Source organism: Aquarana catesbeiana, linkage group LG05 (assembly GCF_042186555.1).
Source record: "Aquarana catesbeiana isolate 2022-GZ linkage group LG05, ASM4218655v1, whole genome shotgun sequence".
In the NCBI taxonomy this organism is placed as follows: Eukaryota; Metazoa; Chordata; class Amphibia; order Anura; family Ranidae; genus Aquarana; species Aquarana catesbeiana.
The window spans coordinates 563,660,649-563,680,139 of record NC_133328.1 but is presented as its reverse complement, the minus strand read 5'-3'; the positions used below and the strand labels follow the sequence as shown (position 1 = coordinate 563,680,139).

The 19,491-nt window shown below is 42.8% G+C and overlaps 1 protein-coding gene across 3 annotated transcripts in view; it reads right to left on the bottom strand.

Annotated features, from left to right (window-relative positions):
• Positions 1–15,850, bottom strand: part of SLC26A7 (solute carrier family 26 member 7) — a 105,615-nt gene extending 89,765 nt beyond the window's left edge. For 2 of the 3 annotated variants that reach the window (XM_073631938.1, XM_073631939.1), the window contains exons 1-3: positions 13,819–15,748; positions 11,892–12,002; positions 8,087–8,256 (exon numbers count right to left, since the gene is read on the bottom strand). In XM_073631938.1, coding sequence (XP_073488039.1) covers positions 8,087–8,256; positions 11,892–12,002; positions 13,819–14,008 — 471 coding nt within the window. In that variant the 5' untranslated portion in view covers positions 14,009–15,748. Of the gene's footprint in view, positions 1–8,086; positions 8,257–11,891; positions 12,003–13,818 lie in introns of all 3 variants that reach the window. The other variant, XM_073631940.1, reaches the window with a different exon arrangement.
• Positions 15,851–19,491: the final 3,641 nt, after the last annotated feature.

Genomic DNA, 19,491 nt, shown 5'->3' with positions numbered 1-19,491 from the left:
GGTAGAGTGAGGACAATGCTGGATCTCTGACAGGTAAGTGTCCTTATTTTAAAAGTTAACAGCTACATAATTCTTATGGAGAGAGACTGGAGCTCCTCTTTAAAGTATATTTTTAACTAATACACAACTGGGCTAAAGGGTGATTTTGGATGGCTTTCAGATTTACCAGCTAGTGCTTTTATTTGACTTTATGCTGTCACAAGTGTGATTAAGAATATTTTTAACTAATACACAATTGGCTTAAAAGGTGTTTTTAAAATTGGATGGATTTCAGCTTTAACAGACTATTTAACAGAGTATTTTTTCCACCTTAATTTATGCTATCTCAGGTTCTTCCAAGAGAATAGATGTCCTCAACAAAAGTATACTGTATGTTCTCATTTCAAGGTCAAATACAAATTGATTGAAAAACTTTGCATAACAGTAGGCCAGTATTATTTTATTAAATTTTATAACACCAACATAAGTTCACAGAGCCATTTTTACCAGTTTCTGCCCTTGTAGATCTATGGTGTCCGTTTATGAAGCAGTAAAAAAATTTCACTGCTTCATTCTCTGGCATTCTCAGAGGAAATCATTCTCCTCTGGATGCCAGTTTATGAAGCTTTGTAGATTGCTTCTCCTTTGGAGGAGTGAAGCGATCTACAAACGCTTGAAACAGTGGAGAACGGACCCTGATACTGGAATCTCATGAGACTTTACGAGATTACAGTACCAGAAATTCACTGAAACACCGAGGTGTCCGTTTATTAAGTAGTGATAAATTATCACTGCTCCATACAAGGACAGACAGCGTGGTTTATGCTAATAAAATAAAGAGGCCCCCTACATAATATATATATATATATACACAAATTATAAATATTTTTATATATATATATATATATATATATATATATATATATATATATATATATATATATATATATATATATATATACATAAATATCACAGGGGGGAATGGTTACTGTCTTGGGGGGTGTGATGGATGTAGAAGGAAGTTATTAATCTTCCTTCTCCCCCCCCAGATTCTCTCTTCACTCCCTGATTGTCCACCTCTGAGCTGGTGAATCTGGGAGGGTGAATTCTGACAGAGATCGCCAGTGAAGTGTGGTGTATCTAGGATGGAAAAGGACCTGGGGGTCCTAGTAGATGATAGGCTCAGCAATGGCATGCAATGCCAAGCTGCTGCTAACAAAGCAAACAGAATATTGGCATGCATTAAAAAGGGGATCAACTCCAGAGATAAAACGATAATTCTCCCACTCTACAAGACTCTGGTCCGGCCGCACCTGGAGTATGCTGTCCAGTTCTGGGCACCAGTCCTCAGGAAGGATGTACTGGAAATGGAGCGAGTACAAAGAAGGGCAACTAAACTAATAAAGGGTCTGGAGGATATTAGTTATGAGGAAAGGTTGCGAGCACTGAACTTATTCTCTCTGGAGAAGAGACGCTTGAGAGGGGATATGATTTCAATTTATAAATACCATACTGGTGACCCCACAATAGGGATAAAACTTTTTTGCGGAAGGCTTCAAAAAACTATTAGATAAGCACCTGAACGACCGCAACATACAGGGATATACAATGTAATACTGACATATAATCACACACATAGGTTGGACTTGATGGATTTGTGTCTTTTTTCAACCTCACCTATTATGTAACTATGTAACTAAGTGCTGAGATCACAGCTTCATAAACTGTCCGTTTCTGTGTCAGTCAATGAGGATTCTCAGTGTGCGGAGATCATCGGCGGGAGAACGTGTTCAAACATGTTCTCCCCCGATTTTCTCTGTTTCATAAATCGTTTATGGACTATGATCAGTGGCGATCCTTATGCCGCGTACACACGGTCGGACTTTCTATCCTACTTGGTCCGGCACACTTTCCGACGGACTTTGTCCGCCAGGTGCGCCGGACTTTAAAACGGACGGACTTGCCCACACACGCCGGGACTTTCCGGCGGGCTAAGTCCGCCCGTATTTCCGACGGACTTTCGCCGGAGTTCCGGCGGACTTTCAGAATGAACGGACTTGCCCACACACGGACAAGTCCGTTCATTTTGAACGTGACTCAGGTGCGACGGGACTAGAAAAGGATGTCAATCTTGCCGCTTTTATCGGCGAGATTGACACCTTGCGAGCCCCGTCGCGGGGCATACCAGGCCCTTAGGTCTGGTATGGATTATAAAGGGAACCCCCTACGCCGAAAAAACGGCGTGGGGTCCACCCTAAAATCCATACCAGACCCCGATCCGAGCACGCAGCCTGGCCGGTCAGGAAAGGGGGTGGGGACGAGCGAGCGCCCCCCCCCTCCTGAACCGTACCAGGCCACATGCCCTCAACATGGGGGGTGGGTGCTTTGGGGGAGGGGGGCCGCCCTGCGGGCCCCCCCACCCCAAAAGCACCTTGTCCCCATGTTGATGAGGACAAGGGCCTCTTCCCGACAACCCTGGCCGTTGGTTGTCGGGGTCTGCGGGCGGGGGCTTATCGGAATCTGGGAGCCCCCTTTAATAAGGGGGCCCCCAGATCCCGGCCCCCCACCCTATGTGAATGAGTATGGGGTACATGGTACCCCTACCCATTCACCTAGGGAAAAAGTGTAAGTAATAAAACACACTACACAGGTTTTTAAAATATTTTATTAAACAGCTCCGGGGGGATCTTCCTCCGGTTTCGGGGGTCTTCTTCCGGCTTCGGGGGTCCCTCCGCTTCATCTTCTCCCGGCGTCCGGTTGGTTCTTCTCCGCTCTCTTCTCTCCAGTTCTTCGGCCGGCTCCTCTGCTGTCTTCAGGTAGCTCTCTTGCCAGCAGAGGTCCGGACTTCTTGTCTTCTTCTCTTCTCCAGATGTTGACACGACGCTCTCTCCGGCTGGACTGCTCTCCGAGGGCTGCGTTGTGACTTATATAGGCGGAGACCCCGCCCCCTTTTGATGTCACAGTCCCTGGGCATGCTGGGACTGTGACGTTTTAGGGGGCGTGGTCACTGGGTGATGTTGACCACGCCCCCTAAAACGTCACAGTCCCAGCATGCCCAGGGACTGTGACATCAAAAGGGGGCGGGGTCTCCGCCTATATAAGTCACAACGCAGCCCTCGGAGAGCAGTCCAGCCGGAGAGAGCGTCGTGTCAACATCTGGAGAAGAGAAGAAGACAAGAAGTCCGGACCTCTGCTGGCAAGAGAGCTACCTGAAGACAGCAGAGGAGCCGGCCGAAGAACTGGAGAGAAGAGAGCGGAGAAGAACCAACCGGACGCCGGGAGAAGATGAAGCGGAGGGACCCCCGAAGCCGGAAGAAGACCCCCGAAACCGGAGGAAGATCCCCCCGGAGCTGTTTAATAAAATATTTTAAAAACCTGTGTAGTGTGTTTTATTACTTACACTTTTTCCCTAGGTGAATGGGTAGGGGTACCATGTACCCCATACTCATTCACATAGGGTGGGGGGCCGGGATCTGGGGGCCCCCTTATTAAAGGGGGCTCCCAGATTCCGATAAGCCCCCGCCCGCAGACCCCGACAACCAACGGCCAGGGTTGTCGGGAAGAGGCCCTTGTCCTCATCAACATGGGGACAAGGTGCTTTGGGGTGGGGGGGGCCCGCAGGGCGGCCCCCCTCCCCCAAAGCACCCACCCCCCATGTTGAGGGCATGTGGCCTGGTACGGTTCAGGAGGGGGGGGGCGCTCGCTCGTCCCCACCCCCTTTCCTGACCGGCCAGGCTGCGTGCTCGGATCGGGGTCTGGTATGGATTTTAGGGGGGACCCCACGCCGTTTTTTCGGCGTAGGGGGTTCCCTTTATAATCCATACCAGACCTAAGGGCCTGGTATGCCCCGCGCTCGCCGCAATAGGAAAATTTGTTTTTCTTATTGCAGCGAGCGCGAGATGCAATACCCTGCCCCCGTGTCGTATCTGGTCTGTCGGACCAGCATACACACGAGCGGGCTTTCCGTCGGACCAGCACACACACGAGCGGACTTTCCGCCCGAAACTGAGTCCGGCGGAAAGATTTAAAACTTTCTTCAAATCTAGGTCCGGCGGGCTTTTGGGAAAAAGTCCGCCGGAAAAGTCCGCCGGCGCCCACACACGGGCGGATTGTCCGGCACACTCTGGTCCGCCGGACCAAGTATGCCGGAAAGTCCGACCGTGTGTACGCAGCATTAGGGATTACCGCTGTTCACAGTTTCATAAACGGACACCTAATGCCGCGTACACACGGTCGGAATTTTCGTCTACAAAAGTCTGACGGACGCCGACGGACTAAAGCTGGCTGACAATCCGATCGTGTGTGGGCTTCCCCGGACTTTCAGCTGACTTTTCCAGCCTCAAATCTGACGGACTTTAGATTTGAAACATGCTTCAAATCTTTACGTCGTAACTACGCTGGACCCAGAAATCCGCTCGTCTGTGTGCTAGTCCGACGGAAAAAAACCCACGCTAGGGCAGCTATTGGCAACTGGCTATCAACTTCCTTATTTTAGTCCGGTGTACGTCATCATGTACGAATCCGTCGGACTTTTGTGTGATCGTATGTAGGCAAGTCCGTTCGTAAGAAAGTCTGCCGCAAGTCCGCCGCAAGTCCGCCAAAAGTCAGTCGAAAGTCTGTCGGACAGGCTGTCGGACTTTTGTAGACGAAAAGTCCGACCGTGTGTACACGGCATAAGAGCCTTATGTTCCTACCATACTAAGCTGCATTCACTAACACGATGAGGTATTTTAACTCTCTAACTTTATTTTGCCTATTGAAAAATGCCTCTTAACTATGTTCATTTCATGAACACAAATTTTGCAATAAGCCTAACTCTAGAAAAAACTTTTTAATTTAGTTTTGCATATATCGGGTAAGGGAAGGAACCCTTGTCAGGTGTTCTTATTGGGGAGATTTTCCTTCATTGACTGTCAACATTCCATTCTCTGGAACTGTTAAGCTTGGGTTGAATAGTATAATAATATGCACAATAAAAATACAATAAAATTGGCTGAAACAAGGGGGTTGATTTACTAAAACTAGAGAGTGCAAAATCTGGTGCAGCTGTGCATGGTAGCCAATCAGCTTCTAACTTCAGCTTGTTCAATTAAGCTTCCACAATAAAATCTGGAGACTGATTGGTTCCTATCCAGAGGTGCACCAGACCACTCTCCAGTTTCAGTAAATCAGCACCAAGGTATTAAAGAGATGTGTCCAGTATCATGCTGGTCGTGTTGCAATTTGATTGTATGGTGTCTGTGTTTTCTCTCGTAGCCTCCCTGGCGGTATGACTATGTCAGATTTTTGCGCCTCAAAGGGGTACAATTGTTTTGCATAGAAATTTGGCGTTTTATATTGTAGGCCTGTAATTCTTTGCAATAACACACTTAAATCTGTCCAAGCAAGAGTCTAGTAGATATCCCGGGTATGATAAAGTTTGAAACATAAAATCATAAATTATAATAAATAACAATAAATAATTATAAAAAATAATAATATAATAATAATAAAATGAATTTCCCCACGATTCACTATCGCTCAATTCTGCAAGTGTTCTAATTTATTATTGCTGTTTTCTAGCTGGTCTAAAACCACTTTTGACGTAAAGGGACACTTTTTGGTTGCTATGGACAATCTCAAGTTTCCAGGCAGAAAGAACAGTATATATAATATAAAACTGCATGCAGGGCATTGGACAAAGCACTGGGGACAACAGGGATGTGAAATTATTTCATACAGTAATGTAATCGGTAAGATTATAGAGTACTGTATGTGTTATGAACTTAAAATTTTTTGAATTTGCCGCCGGGCTCCACCATGTGCATCGCCATGCTTGTAGGGAACGGAGCCCGGCACACAGAGGCATCGAGCGGAGGACAGAACCCGCACATATAGCTGGGGAACATCGCAGAATCCTGGGGACAAGGTAAGTACACTGCACCAGGATCCTGCAATGCAATCCCGAGCGTGGCTCGGGGTTACCGCTAATGGTACTAAAATTTAACCTCGAGCCACACCCGGGAAAACCGCCAGCGAGGTTAAGACTCTAGTGTGAGGGCCTTACCGAACAATCTATACAGATTTTATCCAGTCATATGGGCCACCCTCTTACATAGTTGCTGGAGAATTGTAAGGAGTCAGAACAGTAACATTATGACATGTGGACAGTTTTTGTTTATCAGAGTGTAAAGACCTACCTAAATAATCTATTAAATTTATTTAGACCTTTCCACTGCTTAAGCCAGCCATAGACGGCCAAGCAGGAACCGGCCAAGATTCAAACCATGTATGGGCAGGTTAAATGTACCCAAGTTGATCAATTGATCAACTTGGGTACAACCAGTCTGTCGAATTTTACATGTGATTATTGCAAGCGGCTGTGCTATTTTTTGCTGGCCATCTATTTCATTATGGATTGCGGCATTTACAATTTTTGGTTGAGCTGAGGGGTTCTGTAGGATAACTTGGCAGGTCGGGGCTAGATAGATGGTGTTGGGAGCGCAGTGACACCTATCACCTTTTCTGGACCGGTTACTGTTTACAGTTTTTGCTGCTGATGCGCTTCCAGTATCTGGAGCGCATGTCAGTATTTGGAACGCATGCTGATTAAAAGGGAGCGTCCTTCCGGTTAGTATTTATACAATGCGATGCTGTTCATAAGCCACTCCCCTGACCATGTTCCCTAGTGACGAGACGCTTAGGGTAGAGCTATGGTGTGAGACTCCATCGCGCACCGGCACGGACCACAGCCATCTTGATGGTTGGTTACCCCTATGACTTGTAAATGCTTCATACTCCGTTCATAAATGTAAGTGCAATACTTTATTAAACCTTACTGGATTTTAAAACTTACCACACCATGAGGAGGCTCTCTGTTCTTTTTCTGATATATATGATAACCTGGAGAGGACTGTGATCGTAACTCTAGTGTTGGATCCTGGAGGGGTGCCTTTGGAAAGTTTTAGCTCTATCTTGCCTGGAGTTGCTTCACTGCACTATCTGGTTGCTTGAGCGGTAGCCAAATTTCTCTGGTAAGAGGCTGCATGATTGGAGTGTTGGTGCTGGTGGAGCATTCTTTTGTTTACCCTTTCATCATACAGCAAACACTCTATGCCTATATTTCTTTGGGATTAACTGCATCCACGCTTTGGGATTCCACATTTTGAGAGACTTTTATTTCCACATATGTTTATATGCTCTTAAGGGATAGCGCTGCATTTTTATTCTATTATTAAGTGGCTGTTATAGGAAATAGTAATAAGCACTGTGTTCTCCCAGTGGGGACGGCTTACCCTGCCCCTCCCACCCGTGGTTGCAGGAAAGAAAATTGCTCTGTCTATGGCCGTTCTTAGTTGTTTGTAAGATTGTAATACAGGAGTCAAACTTTACAATCTGATTTAATCTATTTAACTCTCACCAAAAATGCTAAATGATGCAATCAATGTTTAATGCAACCTAATGCAAATTTTATGAATGCATTGTAATTTATGTGAACCCACAAACCTGTAAATTTCTGTACATTTTTATCTAAACTTAGTAGACTATACAATCAGATTGTTTGTGTGGACAACTCTCATGAACTACATCACAATTGCTAAATTTTTGAAAATTCAAAACTACACCCAATTCCAAAGTATTTCAACACCCAAATTCAAGTCTTTCCGTATACCATCATTCTGAATTATCAATTCAAAGAAATGGCACACATGAATGTAGACTCTAATTAAAGAATGCATGTAATGAGAAAATATGGAGGCTGTTTTTGCTGAACTCTTCTTGTAAAAATGATGTTTCTGTCATGCTGATCCTATAGTTTCAGTCATTTTTGAAACACTGATAAAAACCAAATATGCATATCAAGAATTTCTGATCTTCGCTCCAGCTCAATTAAAGTATTAAAGCCAGACAACCAGGCAACTAGCATTTTTAGTAGGTCAGCTATGGCAGCCTCTATATTTCTTTAAGTACATGTGTCCTTTAAGAGATTCTCAAAAGTAGACCGGTCTAGTTGATATACGATGCAAATCTGGAAAACTTGAAATACAAGACAATACAATTCTCGATTATCTTATCTTGTAGGGAAATAACTGAATTCATGAATAATAAACAGCATAGAGGCACTCACTTGTATGACTCCACCTAGGAAGGTTACAGCTGCAGCAACTCCTATTCGTTGCATTTCAAAATCAGATATAGCCATATCTCCCAGTGAGCCATTAGTGGCAGTGCCATTGTTCCAAGGAACAAGCCTCTCAACAGCTGAAGCAGAGATCAGTGATGTGATAGCAAAAGTACCTGAAACAAAAAGAAAGGGCAGTAAGCTGAACATGGCTAAAACCATTGTTCCAATCACTGGATTATAGCTAGACCATGAAAGCCTATGAGTCCACTCACATGGCGTCATTCTTGTGGATAACCCAATGTGTTTCAATACACTTTTTTTTTAATGCTGGGTTATTTACAAGTATGACGGCATGTGTTTTGCAAGATCTGTTAGCATGTAGGACGTCTGTAGTATATAGTGTAATTGTACCCTCTTGCATGAGGAATGAGTAGTATATGTCAGCCTTAATTTTATGTTTTTATGAAATTTTGTATAATAAAATTTAAATAGATTTTAAATCATAGTACAACAATGGTGCCTATGAAGTCCCACCACATACAGTATATGTAGTGTCAAATATTAATGTTCTCTAGGGATGTTGGCACTAATATCTCCAGATTTTCTTGCTATTTCATACTATTTATAATGAATATATACCACTACTTAAAGTGGAACTTTAAATAAAAATTCAAAATGTACAAACAGGCAGACCCTTTTATTGCAGAAGAGACAAACAAAAGTGCAAAATCTAGTGCAGCTCTGTATAGAAACCGATCAGCTTCCAGGTTTTTTTTTTCAAAGATTACTTTAACAAGCTGAAGTTAGAAGTTGATTGGCTACAATACACAGCTGCACCAGATTTTGCACGGTCCAGTTTTAGTAAATCAACCCTACTATGTCTTTTCTGTAATAAAGAACTCTTATTTTCTCACAATGTACACTGAGCTGCACATGGGGTCACAGTAATTAGCCTATCAATTACATTATCTCCTTTGTACCTGGTATTTTTTTTTCAAGAGCAAAAAAACACCCCTAATCTTCCCTGTTTGTTTTCCAGGGGAGACAAACCCTTGGGGGACAAGTGTGTTATTTAGTGGATGCATGTAGAGGGGCTATTAGAAATGAATGGGGACATCCCTAATATTAATGCATTTAACGTGTGTCCAAGGCAGGTAGATCCACCCTTAAAGTGTGATTAAAGGTTTGGTTTTTAAAAAACAAAAAATAACAAACATGTCATACCTACCTGTTCTGTGTACCTGCTTTTGCACAGAGCAGCCCCAATCCTCTTCCTCCCAGGTCCCTCACCGGCGCTCCTGGCTCCTCCCCCTTGACCAGTGCCCCAATAGCAAGCCATTTGCTATGGGGCATGGGTGCATGCTCGCTCCCGAGCCCCATTCTATGCATTGATATGACACATAGAGCCCTGCCTCCTCTTTTGGCTCACTGGCTGTGATTGACAGCAGTGAGAGCAAATTCTGTCTCAGCCAATGAGGAGAGAGAGACCCAAGACAGCTGTGGTTCCCGTGCACATTGCTGAATCAAGAGGGGGCTCAGGTGAGTATGGGTGGGGGCCGGCTGTGGGGGGGAGCAGCACACAGAAGGTTTTTTACCTTCAAGCATAGAATGCATGAAGGTAAAAAAACGTTCAGCCTTTACTACTTCTTTAAATCTGAACTCTGGGATTAGCAAATATTGCCTAAATACAAGAGGCATTAATCCAGTGTGAAACTTTACCTCTGAGCAGACACTTCTCTCTCCTTGTGTAGAGTGGCTGGTCTTGTCTCCGCCCCCTCCTGTAGTGTTCTGCAGGCTGCTAGTAGTTGGTGGAGCCTGCTTGGTTTATGCACAGGCTATGTACAGAACAGTGATGATGTTACTGCTACATTCAGAAGGTAATATCTGGGTTTGCAAAGGTATTTGGTGCACACAAAGAGGATTTAAAGTGGAGTTCCACCCAAAAGTGGAACTTCCGCTTTAAGCACTCCTCGCCCCCTTACATGCCATATTTGGGATGTAATTTTTTTGGGGGGGGAGTGGGTACCTGGTTTTGACAGGTACTTCCTGTCCCACTTCCTCCTTCCATCTTCTCGCTGCCTAGGCGACTAGTGGGACATGTCACAGGCCAGCCACTAGGAGAGCGCAGCATGACTTGTGCATGCGCAGTGCACACCCAGCTGTGAAGACGCAAGCTGTCACAGCACCCACACTTGCAATGATGGCGCCGCGGAGAGGAGAGGGAGAGGGAGAGGAGGGAGGCTTTGGGCGGCCGCATCGCTGGACCATAGAACAGGTGAGTGTCTATTTATTAAAAGTCAGCAGCTACACTGTTTGTAGCTGCTGACTTTTAATAAACTTACAAATGAGTGGAACTCCGCTTTGAATCCTTAATGACTATTGCCAAAGATAGTGAGCATTTTTGTGCCTGGAGTTCAGCTTTAACATACTGCATGTGGTAACCTGTGTGCAGAAATATGAATGCGCATTTAGCTTGGAAATGTGAAAACATTTCATATTGCTAAGCTTGTGTGAACTCCAACATCTGTGTTATAAAATACAACAAATGGGATTTGTTTACTGTAGCCAAGTCAATGAGAGCTGAAAACAAACAAATGTGCCCCTTGTTTCATGTGAATATGAATGTATAAGCCTAGTCAAGTCCTATCTAAACCTAAACCTGCTCCCACCCCATTCTAAGCCCTATACTAACTACACTGTAAAGGAAAGATGACTAAACGTACCTATTCTGTAGGCGCTCCAGTCTGGTCATGTGATCTCCCCAGTGGCCGGCTTCAGTGAAGAGGAGAGATCGCTGGCAATGGCTGCAATTCCTACGTGGTGACGTCACGCATAGGCTTACTATAGGGCATCCTTTGTCGGCAGTCCCTCCTCTACACTGAGACTGGCGCTAGGAACTAATCATGTGACCCTGAGTGGAGCACCCACAGAGTAGGTAACTATAGACATCTTTCTTTAACAGGGTACGGAATTTAGAAGAAGAGAGAGAACAATGTAAAAATGTGATTGTTACATAGTTGCATAGTTTACAAGGTTGAAAAAAAAAACATCCATCCAGTTCAACCTATGTGTGTGTGTAGGTGTGTGTGATTTTTATTCGTTAACAGTACCCATAGCTCTGTATATTCTTCACATTATTTAATGCCCTATCAGTAAAGAACCCTTTCCCCAATCTGGGATTAAACCTCCTTTCTTCCTTCTAACTTCAAATTATGGCAGAGTGTCCTCTTCAGGGACCTTAGAGTAAACAGTTACTGAAGTCACCTTTGATTTATTTGTACATTATAATCATATCCCCTCTTAAGTACCTCTTCTCCAAAGTGAATACTGTAATCTATGTAACCAATCCTCATTTCTGAGGTCTTCCACCCTCCCTTATTAATTTTGTTGCCTATTGCTGAACTCTTTTTAATTCAATGCCTTTCCTGAGGATCGGTGACCAATACTTGATCTTGTTGGACAGTCCAAAATCTCCAACAGGAAAGGCAAAGGGCATCCAAGTTCTTTCTAAGTGCTGGTTCACACTGGGACGACTTGTCAGACGACTTAGCCACCTGACAAGTAGCGTTCCGTTCTGTACAATGGAACTGTTCAATCGAAGCGACGCAAGTCGCTCCGACTTAGAAAAAGGTTCCTGTACGACTTTGGGGGCGACTTGCATTGACTTCTATGCAGAAGTCGTTTTGCAAGTCGCCGCTCCTGTCATGTCCAGGTCGCCTGAGGCAGTCGCGCTGCAAGTCGTGCTGCCTCAGTGTGAACCGACACTTATACTTGGGTACATTCTGCTTCTGTAACTATTAGGTCTCACCTGTGGAAACATGTCGGCCCATGCCAAATATGGCGTAGATCAATGGTGGGAACACAGACCCATATAATCCAAACATTGGGTGAACCGATGACATCACAGCAAAAGCCAGGCCTATGGAGCCAAAACAAAAATTAGCACTTGAGACAAAATTTGTGTTTCAATGCATCTTATTAATCTAAATGAGGAAAATGCTGTCCCATTATGTCAAGTCACTAGATCCAAAGAGATCAATATTGAAGTGTATGTACAGACCAAACTTTTTTTTGTTGTTTTAGACAGAGTAGGGAATAGTTAAAACCTCCATAGTTTTACTTTTTGCTGTCCCATTGCATTCTGAAGATGTAACACAAAGTAAAAGAAAATCTTGCTAAAGTCATTCTACACTTAAAGTGGTATTAAACTCAAAAGCAAACAGTTATTATATTTCAGCTTACCAATTCTTAGATGAAAAAGAGGGGGGTGGGGTGGGACTTTGAATGAGGTGCGCATGATGCAGCCCAATCACACTCACAGAGGTGCAAACATATGTATGTTTATTAAGGACCAATGATCAACATGGCATTAAAACGCATTGCATACATTAGACATAAAATAATCGCATATAGACAATAAATCTATGTATAAACAACCATGGGACATGGGTAGGTACAATTATGCATCTTAATCCCCCAAGCAAGATAAAAACCAATTCTTAGATGAGTCGGCTGTATTAGTTCCCTTTTTTAAGGCTTTCATTCTATTTTCATTTGTTGATTCGGCCAGCAAGTCTGTTGCTTTTCAAAAGCACAAGCTCTCCAGAAGAATGTATCAGTTTACATGATAATGTATTTAAATATGCTAATACATTTAACTTTTAGTGGATGTAAACCCTCTCCTATACCTAGTGAAGTGAACAGCCTCAGATGATACACAGAGATGAAACAAATCTCCCTACATAAGTTTTACATGTATATCCGCTGTCTTCAGCTTGCTACATTCTTTAGCAGTGGGTGTGGAGTCTGGACATACACTGTGTGACAACTGATTGGAGGAAAGGCACACACCTTCCCTCCACAGAGGAACAAAGAAACTTGCAGAGCTGTACTGTGACTAGACCAGCTCTCTGCCTATCTGTCTCTAAGTTTCCTCCCCAACACAAATTTCCAGCTGCTTTTATCTCCTGTGTCGGAGAACTTGTCAGAAGTTACCATACTGATAACAGAGGAATGGAGCAGCAGAAAGACTCGGGACTTAGAACTTTGGAGAGAGATAATTAAACACTACAGATATATGTGCCCCAGTCAGATTTCATGAAGGGGGTTTAAAAACACTTTAAATTGCAGCTTTAGATATTATAGAGAGAGGAACTATTGCAACCATGCAAAGCCATGGTAATGCGTGAAGGCTTGTTATAATGTGCATGTAAAAATTTCAGCTTGAGCTATTGACCTCTATCAACAATAGGCATCTTTTAACAAAGCTAATAAGGTTGAACAGGAAAACGCAGAACTAAGCCTTAAGATTTTACCAGTTGGCTGAACGCGAGAATACAAAATATTCATATGCCATATCATATTTACCTGAAAAACATTGGTTTTAATTTTATTTTTGAGTCTTAACCAATACATAAAGAAGAAAATAAGCAAAACCATTATACATTTATTTTAAGAGATGCTTTACTTTAAAAGAGAAAATGTTTATTCAAAACATTTGAATCCCTGCTGAAAAAGAGACAAAACTCTGGGAACTTATCATAGATAAAAGACAAAGAATAAAAATAATGAAAACAATGGTGTTCATAAAAACTAGAGTGTGCTTCTTACTGAAATCCTACTCAAAGGTGAAGTTATTCATTGATAGTCGTATCCTGCTTCTTATAATGCTTTACAAGAAAGCGCAATATTACACAGTATTACAAATAGAAAATAAAGCTAGATAGTCTCAGTACCGTGTGCCAATTGGTGAACTGTCAGCATCGTTCCGGAGATGCAGTCAGGAATCAGGTTCTGTCGGAGGTTGTACTTGTGAGCCCACTCCAAGATAGGGATTCTTCTGAGACACCATGCTTTTATTTCTGAGCAGCCTATGCTTGATATTTGTTTAAAAAGCATACTAAAATAGCTTTTCCTGCATGGCATTTTTTTTTTAATCACTTCAAACTTTTCAGAAATACGGTAAATATGTGAGAAGCAAAGTCTCACATTACACTGTAACTCTGTTTCAGAGCCTGTGTACCTGAGAGCTGGAATCACTGCAGTGTAATGTGACCATACATGAGTGCCCTTGGATAAAGTTCCTACCCACTTACAGGATCAGTCTAGAAGAGGTGGGGCATGGTGTGCAATACGCTATAACAGAACTCTGAAACAGAACAGTCTCTCTATGCCTGGAGCTGCAATTGTGCTAACACTGTTAATGCACACTCTGTCTGAAACAGTTTAAAGATTCAGAAAAACAAAAATGTTGGAGGAACTGAATCTAAAGAGTAGGGATGAGGTTCAGATTCACTGCCACCATGGGTTTCTGCCAAATCTGCATGTTTGAGGTTTGAGGTTTGTGGACCCCACTAATGTGGAATTCACCAAATTGAATTCTTCATAATCATAATACAGTGATTGGCCTTTGAACTTAGGTCAGTTAGCTCAGTAGGGCCAATAAAGGGGCTTTTGGATAAAACAGCCCCCTCACTATAAATGTGTGAGGTAACAACAGCCATATTAACAATGTGCTGCTGATAAAGTATATACGTAGAGAATAGTGTAGTTTGTAGGCTGGCAAGTCTGTTAAAGTAGATGAAAAACCTGGATAAATGTCCTGTAGGTAGCAAAATGGTGTCTATCTTGGAGAATTTAAGGGTGAAGGAAGGGAGTTTTTACCTTTTTTTTTCATCAATTGTTACATCTTAATGCTGCTCATGTGCTGCAGCCTCTTTACACATTGTCCTAATCCTCATGCTCTACAGGGAAAACGTGTTTTTTCACAGGGCATATTTCCTAATTGTTGCTGGCGGTAATTGTTTTTTTTTCACAGGCTTCTGTTTTAAAGCCATCCTTCTATGAAAATATTAGGCCCGTTCTATTGAAAACCCCTCACCCCCCAAAACTGGTGGTAGACAAGTATGTTAGGTTGTGGAGAACAACGGGGATCTTGTCCCAAATTTCACCAATCTTCTGTTTGAAGAGATTGCCGATTTTCTGGGCAATGAATGAACTGGTGGATGGAGACAGTGGGGAACAAAGATTAAATAAAAATTCATACAAAAACTTGTGATGGCAGATAGAAATAAGGTAATGTGAGGCTGTCCAGGCTTTGAACTGGAGGAAGGGGGCTCAAGATTAATAGCAATTCTCCCCATGTAAATCCAGCTCCCCAAAGCATCTCTTCCAGTCATAATCACATAGGAGGAGACAGTGGAGGAGGAAGATATAAAGGAGGAAAATGAGAAGGAGTTGGAAGAGAGGGAGGAGGAGGAAGAGGTGAAGATGGAAGGAGTGGAGGAGTAGAGGTAGGAAGAGCAGGATGAGGAGAAGAAGAGGAAGGAAGAGGTCACATTAGCAAGGCTCACCACCTACTACTTCCAAGCGAAAGAACCTCTAAGGCCGCGTACACACGAGCAGACTTTTCGGCAACAAAAGTCCGACGGCCATTCCGGCGGACATTCGTCAGACTTCCGATGGACTTTTGAACGAACGGACTTGCCTATACACGATCACACCAAAGTCCGATGGACTCATCCGTGATGATGTACGACCGGACTAAAATAAGGAAGTTGATAGCCAGTAGCCAATAGCTGCCCTAGCGTGGGTTTTTGTCCGTCGGACTATCATACAGACGAGCTGATTTTTCCAACGGACTCGAGTCCATCTGAAAGATTTGAAGCATGTTTCAAATCTAAAGTCCTTCAGATTTTCGACTGGAAAAGTCAGCTGAAGGTCCGATGAAGCTTACACATGATTGAATTGTCCGCAGGACTCGGTCCGTCGGACCAGTCCGGTCCAAAAAGTCCACTCGTGTGTACGCTGCATTACACTTCTTTTAGGACTGCCTGTTTTTTTTTTTTCAGGCAGACCTAATTTGGGGAAGGAGGGCAGACTATGGCCATAGGATTCTACAATGTACGCTTAATTTTTGCAATCGCCTGCCCACAATCTAACATGCATGGCCAGCTTAAAACAATAGGGTTGATTATCTAAAACGGGAGAGTGCAAAATCTGATGGAGCTGTGCATAGAAACCAATCAGCTTCCAGGTTTTATTGTCAAGGTTGATTTGAACAAGCTGAAGTTAGGAGCTGATTGGCTACCATACACAGCTGCACCAGATTCTGCAATCTCCAGCTTTAGTAAATCAATCCAAATGTCTTTGTGGAGCCAGTTTAAGAATCATCATCATACTTATTAACCGGTTCCCGACCGGCGCACACTGATGTACGTCGGCAGAATGGCACGGCTGGGAAAATGGGCGTACCTGTACGTCCATTTGAATTCCCCGGCGTGTCATTGCGTGCGCGCTGGCGGCGGCGGGCGCGACGGTCGGGAGCTCCGTGAGTCGGGTCACGGGTCCCGCGGACTCGATCGCCGCGGGGATACCCGCGATTGCCTCACAGAGAGGATGAACGGGGAGATGCTGATGTAAACTGCATCTCCCCATTCTGCCTAGTAACAAGTGTCACTGATCACAGCTCCCTGTCATCGGGAGCTGTGATCAGAGTAATGACACACACAGCCCCTCCCCCTACAGTTAGTAATCACTCCCCTTGAACACACTTAACCCCTCTCCGCCCCCTAGTGGTTAACCCCTTCACTGCCAGTGTCATTTACACTGTAATCAGTGCATTTTTAATCGCACTGATCGCTGTATAAATGACAATGGTCCCAAAAATGTGTCAAAAATGTCCGACATGTCCGCCATAACGTCGCAGTCACAATAAAAATCGCTGATCGCCGCCATTGCTAGTAAAAAAAAAAAATTATTAATAAAAATGCCATAAAACTATCCCCTATTTAGTAAACGCTATAACTTTTGCGCAAACCAATCAATAAACGCTTATTGCGATTTTTTTTTTACCAAAAATATGTAGAAGAATACAATCGGCCTAAACTGAGGAATATATATTTTTGGGGGATATTTATTATAGCAAAATGTAAAAAATAATGCGTTTTTTTCAAAATTGTCGCTCTTATTTTGTTTATAGTGCAAAAAATTAAAATCGCAGAAGCGATCAAATACCACCAAAAGAAAGCTCTATTTCTGGGGAAAAAAAAGGACATCAATTTTGTTTGGGAGCCACGTCGCACGACCGTGCAATTGTCAGTTAAAGGAAAGCAGTGCCGAATCGCAAAAAACGCTCTGGTCAGGAAGGGGGTAAAATCTTCCGGGGCTGAAGCGGTTAAGAATATCTATAATTGTTGACTCAATGAGGTGCAGAGTTTTTTCACACAAAAAGATATTTGGAAACATATTGTTTTCACATATTTAGTTACCGCTGACAAAAGTTGCATAAATAATGAGAATTTCTTCATTTAGAACTGTACCTTTTTTTGTAAGGATTTTTTTATTTTAGCCCCATTCACACTTACAAATGGGGTGGTTTGCTATGCAATTAGCTGCGGGAAACCCAGCTGTGGTTCCCTGAGATTAACTGCAGGTGGAAAACCAATTGAAAGCAATGAGAGGCTGACAGCTAACTGCAGCTATTCATGTTATTGTCCATGATGCGATTACCTGCAAATTTATATTATAAAAAAGTGTAGCGCTCTGCTTCTTATAGTGATACAATTAAAATGTGAATCGTTATGCACCAAAAAAACAGAAAACATTTACATCGAATAAATCGCTAAAATATTTGTGATCCAAAATTAGTGAACAATAAACACTTAATGTCACTACTCCCAAAAGTCTCACAAATTTATGTGCTCCAATAATATGTGAATATAAGCTCTTAAAAGTTCATGAAAATATCCACGGAACTCAAAGTGTTCATAAATATTCATCCAAGGTGCTCTTCATTCAGTGTCAATCCAATGCTCTAGTTATAAACTAGTTTAGTGACCTCAGACTATTACTCACAAAAACAGAACTAGCTTCTGAGGAAGTCCCACCGGGACACAACATTTTGGACAGGGCTGGTTTGTGTTGTCAGCATGCTACTGGGAGGAGTTTTGGCAAAACCGTCGAGTGAACTAAACGGCAGTGATTGTAGTGAGATCAAGCAGTGAAGTGAATGCCATAAGAAGAGTGTAATGGAGGGCCCGGCTTTAACCACTTCCCGCCTAAGGGTAAAACAAATCTAAATGCACAATTTTGTGACTTTGACGTGTTTTGATGTGTTAGTAAAACTGTACATATCATCACTACTTTGTGCATCCAGGTGGATTATCCACTTCCGGACTGCCCACTGTATATATCATTTATTTGTTTGACATTACGTATAGAATTTTTTTAAACAGCAGGCGATCCAGCGTCAGATAAAAGTGGTCCTAGCAGCGGATTCGCCACGGGATCACTTTTATAGGCAGCGGGAGAGGTCCCCCTTCCACCGTTTTCCGGACGTTTCCCCGATTACCAGAGCCATTGGTAAAGGGGGAAACGATCCGATCCCGGGGAGCTATGCCCTCATATTTCCTCTATGCCCATCACTTCCGCCCTCCGGACTTAAAGGGCCCATTTTTTTTTGTGTTATTGTAAATGTTTTTGCTTTTTAGTGTAAATGAGAGATCTGAGGTCTTTTTGACCCCAGATCTCACATTAAAGAGGCCCTGTCCTGCTTATTTCTATTACAAGGGATGTTTACATTCCTTGTTAAAGGAATACAAGTGATCCAAATTTTTTTTTTTAAAAGGGACAGTGTAAAAGTAAAAAGGAAAATAAATTTTAAAAAAATTTAAAGTGCCCCATCCCTCCGAGCTTGCACGCAGAAGCAAACGCAAGTCGCGCCCACATATGTAAACTGTGTTCAAATAACATATGTGAGGTATCACCACGATCGTTGGAGTGAGAGCAAGAATTCTAGCACTAGACTTCCTCTGTAACTTTAAACAGGTAACCTGTAAAAAAATTTTAAGCATCGCCTATGGAGATTTTTAAGTACCGTAGTTTGTCGCCATTTCATGACCATGCACAATTTTAAAGCGTGACATGTTAGGTATTCATTTACTCGCCGTGGCATCATCTTTCACAGTATACAAAAAAATTGGGCTAACTTTACTGTTTTCTTATTTTTTTTATTTAACCACTGCCAAATCAGCCCCGGAAGATTTGGCTGCTCAATGACCAGGTAATTTTTTGCGATACGGCACTGCGTCGTTTTAACAGACAATTGTGCGACGCTGTACCCAAACAAAGTTGACGTCCTTTTTTTTCCCACAAATAAAGCTTTCTTTTGGTGGTATTTGATAACCTCTGCGGTTTTTATTTTTTGCACTATAAACAAAAGAAGAGCGACAATTTTGAAAAAAAAACTCAATATCTTTTACTTTTTGCTATAATAAATATCCCACATTTAAAAAAAAAAAAAAACAAAGCAAATTTTTTCCTCAGTTTAGGCCGATATGTATTCTTGTATATATTTTTGGTAAAGAAAATCACAATAAGCGTATATTGATTGGTTTGCGCAAAAGTTA